The sequence below is a fragment of the Pediculus humanus genome, genomic scaffold (assembly GCF_000006295.1).
Source record: "Pediculus humanus corporis 1103172107542 genomic scaffold, whole genome shotgun sequence".
NCBI lineage: Eukaryota > Metazoa > Arthropoda > Insecta > Psocodea > Pediculidae > Pediculus > Pediculus humanus.
In genome coordinates, this window is record NW_002987157.1 from 52911 (window position 1) to 68646 (window position 15736).

The window sequence follows — 15736 nt, forward strand, 5'->3', positions numbered from 1 at the left end:
TTCGCAAGTTAAAAAAAATTTTCCGATTCGAAATTATTTATCGAAAAAAAAAATCGAAATTCCGGAAGTCGTGGTTGAATATTATTATCATTATTATTATTTTTCGTCAGGGCTACTTTTAAAAATCTCATAAAAAAACGTTAACTTCCGATGCAACGCTCGTTATTTTATTATATTTATGCTGCACGGTCTACGAAACGTCTTTTATTTCTTTTTTTCTTAAAAAACGATTTGATTTAAATTTTTTTTACTGTTTTGATTTTTATATTCTTGTAAATCCAAGGTTTTGCACACGCACACACGCACGCACGCACATAAATAAAAGGAGGAAAAAAAAAAATTTTTCCCCCCAACATCGAGACGACATTCTGACTATTCAATTTTTTTTTTTTTTCTTTTATCTCTCTCATATTTTTTTCCCCGCGACGCAAAAAAAAAAAAATAGAAAATTCGTTAATATTATTAAAAATTATTATTTATTAAATAAAAAAAAAAAAAAACTAGGATTCAATAAAAAATAAATAAATAAATCGAATGTAAAAAAAAAAAAAAAAAATTCATAACAAATCATAAAGTTTAAAAGTTAATAGTTTAAAATTTTAAAAGGGCGTCGTTTACCCCCCTTGTTTACGTAGTATCGTATTGTGAATTTTTTTTTTTTTTAATTTAAATAAATCGACGGAGTATAAATAATGTTAATTATGTTAATAATAGCGAGAATCGAAAAAAAATTCGATGGATCGATCGATCCATCGATCGATTTCGATTCGTTTGTTTGTTATTGGAGATAATCTGCCCCACATTATTTAATTACGAACCCACTCATAAAAATTAATAAAAAATTGACGTAAAGATGGCAAGTAAACAAAAAAAAAAAACAAAAAATTTACGTACGCACACATACACGCACACACGCACACACATTTTACATTTTTTATTTTTTTATATAAATATATATATATATTTTTTTCTTTTCTCCTCTCATGTTAATATTTCTATTAGACTTGGCGCCAATATTTTAATGTTTTTTTTTTCTTCTTTCTTTTTGTACATAACTTAAATTAGAAATATATTTTATTTAAAAAAATAAAAATAAAAAAAAATAAAAATGAAAAAAAAAAGAGAGAGAGAGAGAGAGAGAAAAAAAATTGGCAATCTTCTTGGCAAGGAAAATAAGCTAAGACAGCGTTTTCATAGTGAAAAGAAAAATTATATTCAAATGTATGTAAAAAAATATACAAAAAAAAGAAAGGGGGGTGGAGAGAGGGAGAGAGAGAGAGAGAGAGTGGGAAAGACAGGGGGAGGAGAAAACGTTAATTTTAAATGTTAATTAAATATTACGTTACAACTTTTTTTTTTTTTTTTTAATTAATAATAACTTTAATAATAATGATAATAGTTGATAAATTTCCACCCCACCCCCCTTCGCCCCCGTTCCCAACATTTACCATTTTTATTCATTTACTATTCTTTTTATAATTATTTAATTGAAATTTTTATTTCGAAAAATAAATAAATATTTTGTTTTTGTTTTCAAACAGAAAATCTGTCTCTGCATTTGAATCACTTTGAAAACTGCTGCATAAGAAAAACAAAAAAAAAGAAAAGAAAAGAAAAAGTTCGGAAAGAATTGATTCTGCGAAAGGTCAAAATAAAAATATCGATTGTAATGAGAGTATTTATACCTAAGGAAACGAGTAAAGCTTGAAGTAAATGCTGGGAAAACTTCGCCAAAATTAAAAGGTACTTGTCATTTTTAATAATAATCATAAAAAATGTAACATAAGTCTGGAGAAGTTTGTTGGGAGTGGGGGTGTATTCCTGTAATCTAACAATTCGGAGGCAGGTATAGAGGATGTTTTAGGGGCGGGGATTCTGGGATTGAATTAGAGATTAGTCGTCCTCTAGGGATAAATTTTCCACTTGGATGTATTGGAGGAGCTCGAGGTAGGCAAGTTGCGTCCAAAAAGGGAAAAAATCGGTCCAAAAGTCACCGACTTGAGAGTTTAAATCCTGGGAGTGGGAGTTCATTTGCACCTCGTTCAAACAAGAACAGACCTATACCTACAAAGTGACCTAGGACCCTTGTCGAGGGAGTGAGTCTGAGTACAAATAGGGAAAATGCAGAGCTACCGTGTGAGAGGAAGGAACGATCAACGGGATTCACGACCCCGGAAACTCTGCGGAAGAGGCAGGAATGATGGTGGCAGCCCGGGACTGTCTCTCCAAGGGTAAAAAAGGGAAGCACCAGGAACTTATTCCCACCTTCGCGAGTGTGAACCTGATGATTCTGGTTCAGGAGGAGGTTAAGGCTGAAATGCAGGTTAAAACACCCGCGAACGCCCCTCCCTTCGGGAAAGGAGTTTTAGTTGGGTGGTGGCTTCGACTGAGTCCCACACTCTCCTGCTACCGTTAGTGCGAAATGAATTTCTCTTGGGTTAGCAGAAGATTGAAAAAGAAAAATTGCAGATATCTAAAGACGGTCATAACAGTGAGAGAAGGAGTGATAACGATAACAATTCCAATCATCGTAGGAGCTCTGGGAACCATGCCTTATTTATCAAAAAGAAGTTTGAAGAAGATTTTTAAAAAAAACCGTACAGGAAATAGCGTTATACGGGACAACCCACATTCTTTATAAGCATCATAAACCGATATTCGAACATTTGTTTCTAAGAAATCGAAATGAAGGCCTGGTTCAAATGGAATTTGTCACGTTAAAAAGTAATAATAATAATAATTAATAAAATTCGAATCCCACACGTTTAAAAATTTGTCGTTTTAAAAACTTATTAGTAAGAACGTATAAAAAAAAACAGAATTCTTTTAAAAAAAGAAACAACGACAATAATCACCGGCATAAACAACGGACGACAACAATAACAACAACAACAACACGAATAATAAATCAAATCGAGCAAAAATTTCATATTAAAAAAAAAAAAAAACAAAATTAAAATTAATAATAATAACAACGACGTGCGCGCAAAAAAAAAAACCATAAAAGTGTTACGTAATAAAAGTAAAACTACTGGTAGACGAAGAAAAAGAGTAATAAAAAAAAAAAAAAAAACATCGGGTAAATCTGAAGGTTCCAAGAAAAAGAAAAATTTTTCCTCTGGATAATACGAATGCAATTGTAATTTGTCGCTAAATTGACACGAAAACTTTTTTATTTATTTTTTTACGTCAATAAGAATTCCTTTTATCATCATCATCATCATCATCATTATCATGCTTTTTTTTTTTTTATTTCGATTCTTGAAAAAATCTTAACAAGATAAAACTATCGGTTTATAACTTATTTTACCTATTCGAAAAGTTAATAAATTTTTATTACTCGCATTGAAAAAAGGTAAAAAGAGAGAGATAAAATGATAGAAAAAGAAGTAGAGAGAGAGAAAGAGAGAGAGAGGGAACTCAACAACTTCGACAAGTATAAATATTAAATTTATTTACAGTTAATTTTATTTTTTTTATTTCTCCATGAGTCAGTCAGTCACTACTACCTGAGACATTATTGAAATAAAAATAATAATTATTATTATTATTATTAACTGGAATTGTGAAAATGTTTCATATCTTTCTCCATAAACGTGAGTCTATATATATATACATATATATATATGAAGGCAATCGGAATGGAAATTTTTTTACGTACCTGGAAAATTGTGTGAATTCATTTAATTATGTCATTTGTTGTTGTGGATGAGAAGGTTATAAAATTTTATTACTCTTTGAAATGTACTTTTCTGTTTTTTTATTATGTTTGTGGCTTTAAAAAGAGAGAGAGAGAGAGAAAGAAAGAGAGATGGAGAGAAAAGAACGTGATTTAAATTTTTTCGATGGTGTCGGTTGATGACTGTCGGTTAAGTTAAAAAAAATATATATATTAAATTAGTAATTAATTAATTAATTAATTTTTGTTTTAGAATTTTAATTTCTAAAAACAAATGAAAGAAAAAAAAAGTAATGAAAAACCGGAAATTGATGTTGAAGGGGGAAGAGCTAAATAAAAATGTCATTAAAAAAAAAAAAAATTCAAAATGTATACGATGTTCGGGGTCAACAGCTAACAATTGAACTTGCCAAAAATTTTCTGCTTCATGACTTTTAAATGAGTAATGATAACGAGAGAGAGAGAGAGAAAGAGTAAGAAAAATTAAATTTAATAAAAAAAAAATAATAATTACCAAAAATATTTTTTTTTTTCAAAGTTTTAGAAAGAAATAATAATAATAATAATTCGAGTTTGAAAAATTACAGAGTCACATCGTCAACAATACAGGAAACAGGAAGTTAACATCATTCAGCCAAGTATACAAAAAGAAAAGAAAAAAGATACAAAAGCGATTTCCATGAATAAAAAAAAAAAGAAAGGAAAAGAATGACAAAAAAAAAAAACAAATCAACATCGATACACACACACACACACGCACATGCACACACGCACCCACACACAAGAGAGAGAGAGAGAAAAAAAAAAGAAAAGTTTTGAAATAATGGAGAATGAAAAACCACAATAATAAAATCAATAAAAAATCAAATAAAAAATAAATCGAGCATAGAATAAGAAAACAAAACAAAATGGCGACAATAAAAAATAATCAAAATTAAAATGGACGAGTAAGTAATTGTTAAAATTTATCATTTTTTTTTTTTTTTTTTTTTTTTTTGCAATTCAAGGTTGGCATCATTGATATTAAGAAATCATATTGCAAAAATTATTAATTAAAAAAAGAAAGAAAATGAAATGACTTACCCGGTTCGGCAAATGTGATTATTTCACTCGTTCTCCCATAGAAATCATCCGGTTCGCTTTCCAAAAGACCTTCATCTATTTCCGGTTCCTTTTCTTTTTTATTATTAATCGTTTCGTCATATTCTTGCTCGCCGAAAAAATTACCGTTCATCGGATAATCTCCGGCGCGGGAAAGTGTTTCAATTAGTATATCTCTCGGAACCGGAAGTGTTATCGTAGGTTTTTCTTTCAATCCGAGCTTTGAAAGTATTTGAAGTTTGATCGCTTCTAACCTTATCTCGTCGGAATTTCTTTCGAAATAACACGTCGGACATATTGATTCGCCTAAATGGTAATTATCGTAAGGCAACCAAGGCATACGCGGCGTTTCCTTTTCTAAGTTGAATATCATATTTTTAGAATTTTTTAAACTATTTAACAGACTATCAATAGTTTGAGAATATTTATGACTGTGTCTCCTATTATGTTCATTCCCATAACTCACACCATCGTCGTCGTTATTATTATTATTATTATTATTATTACTATTACTATTATCATTATTATTATTATTATTATTACTATTATCACTATTTAAATTACTATTACCATTATTTTTATTATTATTATTATTATTATTGTTATTGTTATTATTATTACTATTATTATTATTATTACTATTGTGACTATTACTATTACCATTAATATTATTATTATTATTATTATTATTTTTATTATTAATATTATTAACGTTTTCGTTATTATAATTGCTTAAATGTAATTTTTCACTATTTATAGAAGCGGAAGTACAATTAATAATAATAATTATAATAAGTACAATTGAATATATGGAATAAAAATATTTTCCTAAGCGATACCTTTGACGCCATGTTATAAAATGGCGGAACGCTTTACTATTTTGATAATACATTTTTTGTTCCATATTATTATTATTATTAATATTGCTTTTCGTTAGCTTCGATCGTTGTTTTTTATATTTGTCATTTTGTCAAGATTTTTCCAAATCGATTATCTTTCTCCGGGGGAACGATCCATGTAAATTATTATTATTATTATTATTATTCTTTTTTTTTACTGATTTATTTCGATTTAATTTTTTTTACCGATTAATTTATTCGTGCACGTTTACTTACCCTCGGCACGTGCACGTCCATATTTGTAAAAAAAAAAAAATTTTTCGCGTACGATGGTGTAAGTTGTAGTAAGTCTTTTAATAAGGTATTCGTTTTCAGTTTTACCTGTAATTAAAAAAAAAAAAAACAAACAATTAATTAACGATTAATTATTATTATTATTATTAATCGATACGTTTTTTTTCCAGATGAAAAAGAGGAAGATGAAGATGGAGTTGAAAGAACGTCGCGTATATTAAATAAAAGAATACTATAAGGGATTTACACACAAAAAAAAAGTAAAGTTTTTTATTATTATTATTATTATTATTATTAATTTTGGCATATCGTTAAGAAAAGAAAAAATGTATGGGATGCTGCAAGAGAATGATCACTTTGCAACAAAAAAGAAAATATATATATGATTGTATATGTACATGTATGGGAGAAGGGGGGGGGGGAAAGAAAAGCAGAAAAACTATTTATTGCCTTTTCCAAGTTACTTAATTTTTATTATGGCTGCCGTTTTTTAGGGTCAGAAGAATGTTGTCTGCTTGCATTTTTCCATCCAAGAAGATAAATTTTCTCTCTCTCTCTCTCTCTCTTTATCGTATGCAATGAAGTTTTGGTTTTTTTTTTTTTTCTTTTTTTGTTATTAATTTGTGTGTCTCTCACACCATTTTAAAGATTTATTACCGTAAATTTGAATAATATTTTTTTTTTTTAAAAAATATTCGAATCGAACGATTATTATTATTTTTTATAATATTCGCGATGATAATAATAATAATTTTAATAACGGAAACGAATGATTACACTACTGCCACGTTTTAAATTTGACAATTTAAAAAAAAAATTAATTTTATAAGGTGGAAAAAATAATAATAAAAAATATAATAATAATAATAATAATAATTTTTATTAGTATTTCGCGTCGTCGTCGTTATTATTATTATTATTATTTTGTTTTTCGTCGGCGAAAAATATAAGAGACAACCTGAATGTGTTTATACGTTGAAATAAAACTTTTTTTATTTTTATTTTATTGAGTTTTGGGTATAAAAAAAAAAAAAAAAAAGATGTCGGATTTGATGTGCGCATGACAATTATTTATAAAAATATTGAAATTTTTTTATCGTATCGTTTTGTGCGAATCGATACGTTCGATTTTTTTTATTTAAACAAAAATATTAATTTATTTTTTATTAAAAAAAAAAAAAAAGCAGAAGAGAAAAATTATAAAATGGCGAACGAACGAACGAACGAAAGAACGACGTGCGATGGATGATTTGACGGTGCGTATGAGGATGACATCATCAGTGGTGCCAACTTTATTTATTATTACGTTTAAATCGCGAAAAGCTTTATTTCGTGTCGCGGCGTCAACCACGTGGTTTTATTTTATTTTTCCCATAATGTATAAAAGAAAATTTTCCTTTTTTTTTTTTTTATTAATGAAAATGAAGGAGAGGAAAATTTTTGTTTATTTTATTTTCATTATGAATTAATTTTTTTTTTATTAATAGCTAATTGTAAAATCGTGTTGTCACCGCCCCCTCCCACCACTACCACCACCACCTTAAATTTATTTATTTATTTTTTTTTGTTGCAGATCAAAAGAAAAATTTGAAATCGATTGGAAATGATTGTTGAGAGGGTAGCCATCATAAAAAATTTTTTTGTAATGACATGAAGAGAAGAGAAGAGAAAAGGAAAGGAATGGAAAGGAATGGAAAAAAAAGTAACAAATTTCTTTTCTGGGTTCGTGCCCAGAGTCCTTTACATTTTTTTCAATTTTTTTCAATTTTTTTTTTCATTTTTTCGTCAGCTACGTGAAATTATTGAACCGAGTCGCTTGTTGAAAATTTGGCAAAAGTCACAAAAATAATAAATAATACGATAGTTACAAATAAATTTATACTGTGACAAATTTTAAAACGCGGACAATAAGAAAGAAAAAAACAAATAAAACTTTGTTTTTAATATAAAAATTATCATTATCGTATATATGTAAAAGATGACGACAAAGACGATGATTCGTTATAAAGTTTTTTTTTTTTTTTTTTTTTTAAATTTTAAAAGGCGGTGGAAATTTTTTTTTTTTTTTTTTTTCATTACAAAACATACTAAAAACGACTTTTTCGATTTTTTTTTTTTTTTTATTTAAACGTCCCAAAAAATTATTATTTATTAAATTATTCATTTTTAAAAAAATTTTTTAAAATTAAAAAAAAAATCCGGAGGACATTTTCTATTTCTACCCCCCCCTTTCCCCCCCCCCCAAAAAAAAAATTATTATTATTTTATTCATTACGTTCGGTCGTTCGTTCGTTCGTTCGTAAATTCAAAAATTTGATATTTTTTTATTAATAATAATAATAATAATAATAATAATAATAATAATAATAATACGATCGTTTTTTTTTTTTTTTTTTAGACAAATCGAAAATTGGTAATAATAATAATAATGATGATGATGATGATAATAATAAATTATCAAAAATCGAAAAAAAAATTTTAAGAAGGAAAAAAAAACGTTGGAAAGTTTAAATTGTTTTGATGGTTAATTATGAGTTCATTATAAAAACTACGGTAATAAATTTATTATTATTATTATTATTAAAACACGTAATTAATAAATTTTAATTAATTAATTAATTAAATAAATAAATAAAATTTTTAGCTTTTTTTGCGTAAACGTTTCGGATGAATCGTAGAAATGGATGGGAAAATAAAAAAATTCGCGACAAGATTAATAATCGTCTCGATTTATTCACTTTCGTTCGACACGCGGATTCTGGAGAAAAAAGTCTTCTGCTTGAGGTGATGGTGGTAAGTGAAAAATAAAAATTATTAAAATAAATCTTTGGCATGCACATATATTACAAACGTTGCGTGTGTGTGTGTGTTACAAACCGTGCTGGAAAGAGAAAACTGGAAGAATAGTATAGGGAAGTTAAGGGGGGGTGTGATGGGGAGAGAGAGGAGGTGGGACAAGATGAAGGAGGAAAAAAAAAAGAAATGACGAAGAGAGAGAGAGAGAGAGAGAGAGAGCAAATAATAAAATCTGTTTCGGATAATTTTTATTGTCACTTTGAAAAAAATATTTTAATAAGAAATTTTTTTTTTCTTTTTTTTTTTTTGTAAAAAGTCGTTAACCTTGAATCTTATTTATCGTCGTAAGAAAAATTACAATAAATCTTTATGTAATATAATGGAGGAAAAAAAAAGAAAAGAAAAAAAAGAAAAAGAAAAAAAAATTTAAATAATGCATTGAGGTTAGTGGTGGTAGATTTCAGACTATGCATTAAATTCACGACGACGATTTGAAATTTTGTTTTTTTTTTTTTTTTTTTTTTATAAAAAAAATTAATATTGTTCTTATCATTATCATCATCATTATCATCATCATCATCATCATCATTCGTCTTGTTTCCCCCTCCCCTTCCCCCCGCCCTTTAAAAGCGGCGGCGTACAAATTTCATCAATTAAAATCGTGTCCGACATTTTTTTTTTTTTTTTTTTGCTTTGGCGGGATTTCTCTCGTTTATTTTTATTAAATTATTATTATTATTATCGTTCCAGTCGGTTTTCAATATAAGGAAAAAAAAAATTATTTTTGTAAAAATTCGTATCGTTGCCAATGAGTGTCGCCATTTTTTAATAATAAAACAACCTTACGAAAACGAGGTTTTCAATAATTTATTTTTGAATATTTTAATGGCGGTTGTATCTTTTGCTTTTATTTATCATCGCGATATTTGCTATAAAGAATTTTATCTTATTTTACTTAACAACAGCAAACGGAAATTGTTGCACGCACGCACGCACGAACACTCGCACACACGCATATATATACGTTACGTCGTATTTACATAACGTTAATTCGACCCTTGAGCAATGTTTACATAATGGCTGATCATTAATACGATATTAAGGTAGAACCTAATCGATGACAGGTACAAAAGATAAAGAAAACAATTATTTTATGCACGGATTTGTTTTGTACCTAAACTAACGCTTAAAAAGGAGTAAAAAAAAAAAAAAAAAATTTTTATAGGAAAGAAAGGCGGCGTGGCACGAGACATTTTTTCATTTTTTTTTTTTTTTTTCGATTCGTGCGTGTGCGTGTGCGTGTCTGTGTCGCAACTATGATTACATTAATCGTTATAATAATAATAATAATAATCGATACGTATTTAATTGATTTTTTTTCTATCATGACGATGCGCTTTACGGTAATAATAAGTTTGGTTATAAAAAAAAAAAACAATGGATGCCTCAAAGGTTTACAAAAACCTTTTTTTTTTTTCTTATACGCATAATTTTATAAAGTTTTACTTTCTCTCACGGTTATTTTTTTTATTTTCGTATTTTTAAACTAAAAAAAAAAAAAAAACATTTTGTATTTTAATAATACTAACAAACGTTTTTTCTGAAAATTCGTTACAAAACACCGTTGTTTACTTTTTTTTAAAAATTTTCGAACGGGTTAACTGAAATTCGTGACGTCACAATTAACTTAATTAACTTGTGAGAAATAAAACAAAAAGTTTCGTTTCTGAACGCGCATATATTTAATTTAATGTTTTCGATGACGTATGATCAGCGTTAATCGCTCCCGATTGGTGTTTTCAAATCTTAACGTTTATCATTTAAATATTTGCAACGAACACAAACCGGAAGTGAGTTTTCGTCACTTACTTAATAACCGGAAGTTTAGACGATTCGTTTATAGTTTTCGAAAGGAAAAAAAATACGTTAAATGTTTCGCGATTATTATTTTTATTTTTATTAATTTCGTGTCGAATTTAAAAAAAATTTTCATTTTATTTTCGTTAGAGAAACGATACGCGCACACCCACCCACGCACACACACACACACACATAAAATACGAGTAGAGAAACGAAAAAGAAAAAAAATCTAAAATAATGTATTATTTTTCCGGGATAAATAAAAAAAAAAAAAAAAAAAATTTATATCTTCTCATTCCAGTGTGATGCCGGCGCCTTAACAGCAGACACGTGCACACACACATCGTCAAATAGTGAAAAAAAAAAAAATTTAAATTCTGGAGAGAAAGAGAAAATTTTTTTTTTTTTTTTCACTTTGGTTTTTTTATTTCATGCTACTCATACCCATTATCATCATCATCATCATTAACGGTGATTTAATTATAATTACATAATTAATTTAAATCGTTTCGTAAGTGGGGGGTGGGAAAGGGGAGAAAGGGCGAAGGGGGGAAAGTAAGTAACGGTTATTACCACAATTTCGAAATTCTTTTTCTAATTAACCGAATTACGTAAACATTTAACAAAAAATAATAATAATAATAATTACGAATGTCGTAAATGATAATAATAATTTTCCAGAAGGATTTTACGGTCGCGATTCCAGACAAATAATTAAATAAACTAAAAAAAAAAAACCTGGAACTGGAAAAACAAACGAAATGGTACTCGAAACTACTCTTTCCCCCTTTTTTTGTCCTTTTACCGAACATATTTATTTAAAAATCGAATCGTATCGTATCGAATCGAATCGTATATCGATAATTTCGAGTACGATAATAAACAAAAAAAAAGAAAAAATGTAAAACAAAACTTACCCTAACGTGATAATTCATTATTCCAGAATGAAATCTCGTGACGATAATGACGGTAATTGATAAATTTAACCGGAAGTGATGATAACCCACACATTTTTTTTTTTTTTTATTATACCACCGGTGATAATTTGAAGCTGAAGAGAGAGGGAGGGGGAAAAACCGTTAAAGTTTTAATTTTATTATTATTATTGTTGTTGTAATTACTTTTGCGATTGTTTTTACCGTCGTCGTCGTTATTATTATTATTACAACGACTAATGGTATTATTAATAATAATAATAATAATATATCGAAAGCATAATGATTTTTTTTGTTGTTAAAACGATCACAATTAAATTTTAAAAATTAAGAAAAAATTAATAAAATAATAATAATAATAAAAAGTTGACGATAAAAAAAATGAAAAAAAATAAAAATTTGATTGAAAAGATCCGATAGTGTTCGTTGTCGATTAGAAACTGACTGGATATAAACTGGAATAAACCACTGGCGCCACGGCTTATCCAGTGGCGGCTGCATTTTCGGGTTAACTTTTTCTCCCCTCCCCTCCCCTCTCTCTTTCTCTCTTTCTCTCTTTCTCTCTCTTCTCTCATACCTAAAAAAAAAAAAAAAAAAAAAAAAAAATAACATCAAAGAACAAAATTTTTCCCGCGTCAGTAAGGATGGAAAGAGATAGAAAGAGAGAGAGAGAGAGATAGAGAAAAAAAAAGAAAAAATTATTATTGTTATTATTATTATTATTATTGTTACGGGGGTAAACTCGAGAGAAAACATTACGAGGAAGAGAGAGATAGAGAGAGAAGATTTAAGGGATGATGAGAATGAGTGGTAGTAGATAGGGGTGAAAATCGGCTGGAGTAAAAATAATAATTGAATGCACCGTGATAAATTCATTCGTTCGTTTATTATTATTATTATTATTATTAGAAATTATTCGCGTATACGAAACCAGACGACGGCGACGACGACGACGACGAATATTATCATTATTATAATTTTTTAGGTTAAAAAAAAAAATAACGAGGAGGAGAGGCGGGGGAGGGGGGGAGAAAAAAAGAGAAAAAATTACTTTTCTTGATACGGTCCAGGATGGATGCTGCGATTCGAACCGTGTCCGAAACTAATCCGCGTTAAAGATTTTTCTTATTTTTTTACTACTATATTTGTATGTCATTGTTAGGTAAATAATTTTATTATTATTATTATTATCATTATTATTATTATTATTCTTTTTCCGATTTGAAAACAAAACAAAACAAAAAATGATTCGTTCCAGACGCGATTATGGAAAAAAAAAAAAATAATAATGATAATAATAATAAAAAGAATTTTTTATTTTTTATATCTTATTATTATTATTATTATTCGATCTATTGACACGTAATAATTAAATAACTATTTATAAATGATTTTTATGTTTTAGCATGATGATTCAAAAAAACAAAAATTTATTTTTATTTTTTTTTTTTTTTTTAGAGGGCTGTGCCGTTTCGATTTCGATTGTTCTCGAAATTTCCTTTAGATTGATACACGTCAATGGTTTTTTTTTTTTTTTCCTTATCGGAATAATACAAAAAGGGATTCTTGTTAAACAAACGAAACGAGAAAAAAAAAAAAAAAAAAAAAAAAAAACGTAAAATAACCGACTCATGGCAGAATAAAGTGAACGGATGAATTATTATTATTATTATAATAAACTGGAGAGCGTCATTATAAGTAAATTATGTAAGTAATTAAAATGCGTGAGTGAGTGAGTGAGTGTGTGAATGCGTGAATTATGAAAATAATAATGATTTTTTTTATTTTATACTAGTGCCACGGAAAATTTGACCCCATATGTAGGGAATATCGCACGTTATGGAATTTGTCGCAGGTGGTACCCGTCGGTAAGTACAAACTTTTTTTTTTTTTTTTTTTTTTTGCTCCTCTTATCGTTAAGAACAACGTCAAGGTCATAAAAAAAAAAAATCGAAACGAAGAATGTGTTGTGATTGTTGAAAATTGGTTTTTTTTTTTTTTTTTTTTTCAAAGGTAGGTAATAATTATTAAAAACACGTCACACAAAGACAATTTATTACCGGGTACGTAAAAAATACCGGTCATAGTTGTCGTGGCACAACTACTACTACTACTACTACCACTACTACTACTTATAGGGAAGGGAAAACAATGTTAGGTATTAGCATAGAGCACAGGTTACCTCACACGCACGCACGCAAGGTTTAAACAACCGACAGGAAATTTTATTTTTTTTGTTCGTTTGTTGTTTGTCGTGTTGTATGGGAAAATTTCACGATGGTATAAGGGAATGGAAAGTTTTAAAAGGATGAAAAGTTACGTGCACCGGAGGGACCAAAGAATGCAAGAACCACCAACGCCGCCGCGGCCGCCGCCGCTTCGGCTCCCACCACCCAACTCGAAGAATTTGAATTTATTTTTACGATTTTTTATTTAATCGTAAATAATGTATATAGATATACACCACGCGCACGCGCACGCACATATACATGCGTATACGGATTTATTTGAAAATAAAAATCTTGTACTAGGAAACGAGTTAAACCCATAAAAAAAAAGAAGTCGAGGATTGTTTTTTACGATGGGTTAAAATGCGTAAAACCTTCGACATCCGACCGACGTATACGTTGAGGTCAGGGTAGCGTCGTGATGAGAGCCGAATCAATTAAGTCCTTTGACATCCTGCAGGGATTTTCAACTCAATAAAACAACAAACAACAACAACAACCACACACGATTCGTGGATTCTTTTATTTTTATTTTTTTCGAAACGAAAGACGTGACCGAAACAAATTTTTTTTTAATATTTATTACACCTCGAGGAATGAAAATCGATTCATCAATCGATCGATCGATCGATACATCGATCAATGGCGAGGAATCGATAATATCGATTAGAACCGAACAAACGGACGCCATTTTTTATTTTTTTTTCCGGGTGAGTCGTTTGTTGAAAAAAAAAAAGAGTGAAATGCGTTTCCTGAAACCTTTTAGGGTTCAAAGTTCATGAAAAAAGAATTTTAAAAAGGGAGAAAGGAGTGGAAGGAGAGGAGGAAGTTGGTGGAGAAGAAGAAGTAGAAGGAGGGGAAGAAGTGGGAGGAGAGGAAAGAGAAGGAAGTGGGAGGAGGATAGGAAGGAGAGGAGGAAGTGGGAGGAGAGGAAGGAGAGGGAGGAGAGAAAGGAGTTGAAGGAGTGGAAGAAGAAGAAGAAGAAGAAGAGTAGACGTGGTTTTAATGTATGTGTTTGAGTATGCAAATGAATCGAATATGTCGGTATATTCCACCTTTTTGTCGGCGGTACTGCCACTCCCATAAATAATAATAATAATAATAATAACTAAAAATGTCCTTTGGCAAACTATTCGAAGGTTTCCTCTCTCTCTATCTCTCTCTCTTTTTCTATTTATTGATCGAGGATGTTCCTTTGAAAATGTGTATCGATCTTTAATTTAAAAAAAAAACAAAAAGTGTGTGAGTGCGCGAGTGCGTCGGATTTGGTTTTTATTATTATTATTATTATTTCTTTCTTTTAAGACTCGTCTTTAACGAATTGTTAAAAGGAAAAAAAAAAAAAAAAAAAACTTTCACAGACGAGATGAGACCACACTCGAGTTAATGCGTACCTGGCGCCTCGTATATCACCGAACCTGAACCACCGGGTTGACGTTCAACGCGTGCGTATACGCGTCGGATTATACGATCAACGTCACGATAATAAAAATAATAATAATAATAATAATCGTTATCGTTATTATTATTATTATCTTTTATACGATATGAAAATTTTATTCGGATGATTAAAAAAAAACGAACGGCGGCGTCGCGAAAAACGTGAAAAAAAACGGTCGACGCCATATTTAAATTTTATTACATAGGTTATTATTAATTCGATTATACTAAAACTTTTCCTTTTTTTTTTTTTTTTTTTAAATTTTAAATTTGCGCGCGAAGTTTTTTTTTTTTTTTTAATTGAAATTCTCCATTTTGTGCGTGCGTGTGCGTGCGTGCGTCGAGGGGCGTTTTGCCAAAATTAAATAAAACGCGGAGAGAGTTGAAAAAATATTTTATTATTATTATTATTATTATTTATATATTTGAATGAGGAAAAAAAAAGAAGATTTTTGACCTTTCCCCTTCTCCGGAGTAGGTGAATGGAAACAAAGTGGGGAACAAGGAAAACTGGAAAGAAAAAGATATTTTATTATTATTATTATTATTTCCTGTCTTATCTTT

The 15736-nt window shown here is 29.0% G+C and overlaps 1 protein-coding gene across 1 annotated transcript; it reads right to left on the reverse strand.

The window, feature by feature from the left end:
* Window positions 1-3936: 3936 nt before the first annotated feature.
* Window positions 3937-5153, reverse strand: Phum_PHUM193510 (inhibin beta, inhb, putative; the record flags this gene model as incomplete). Its single annotated transcript, XM_002425296.1, has 2 exons — window positions 3937-3943; window positions 4759-5153. The coding sequence occupies 2 exons, from the start codon at window positions 5151-5153 to the stop codon at window positions 3937-3939; spliced, it is 402 nt and encodes a 133-aa protein (XP_002425341.1).
* Between the last annotated feature and the right edge of the window lie 10583 nt (window positions 5154-15736).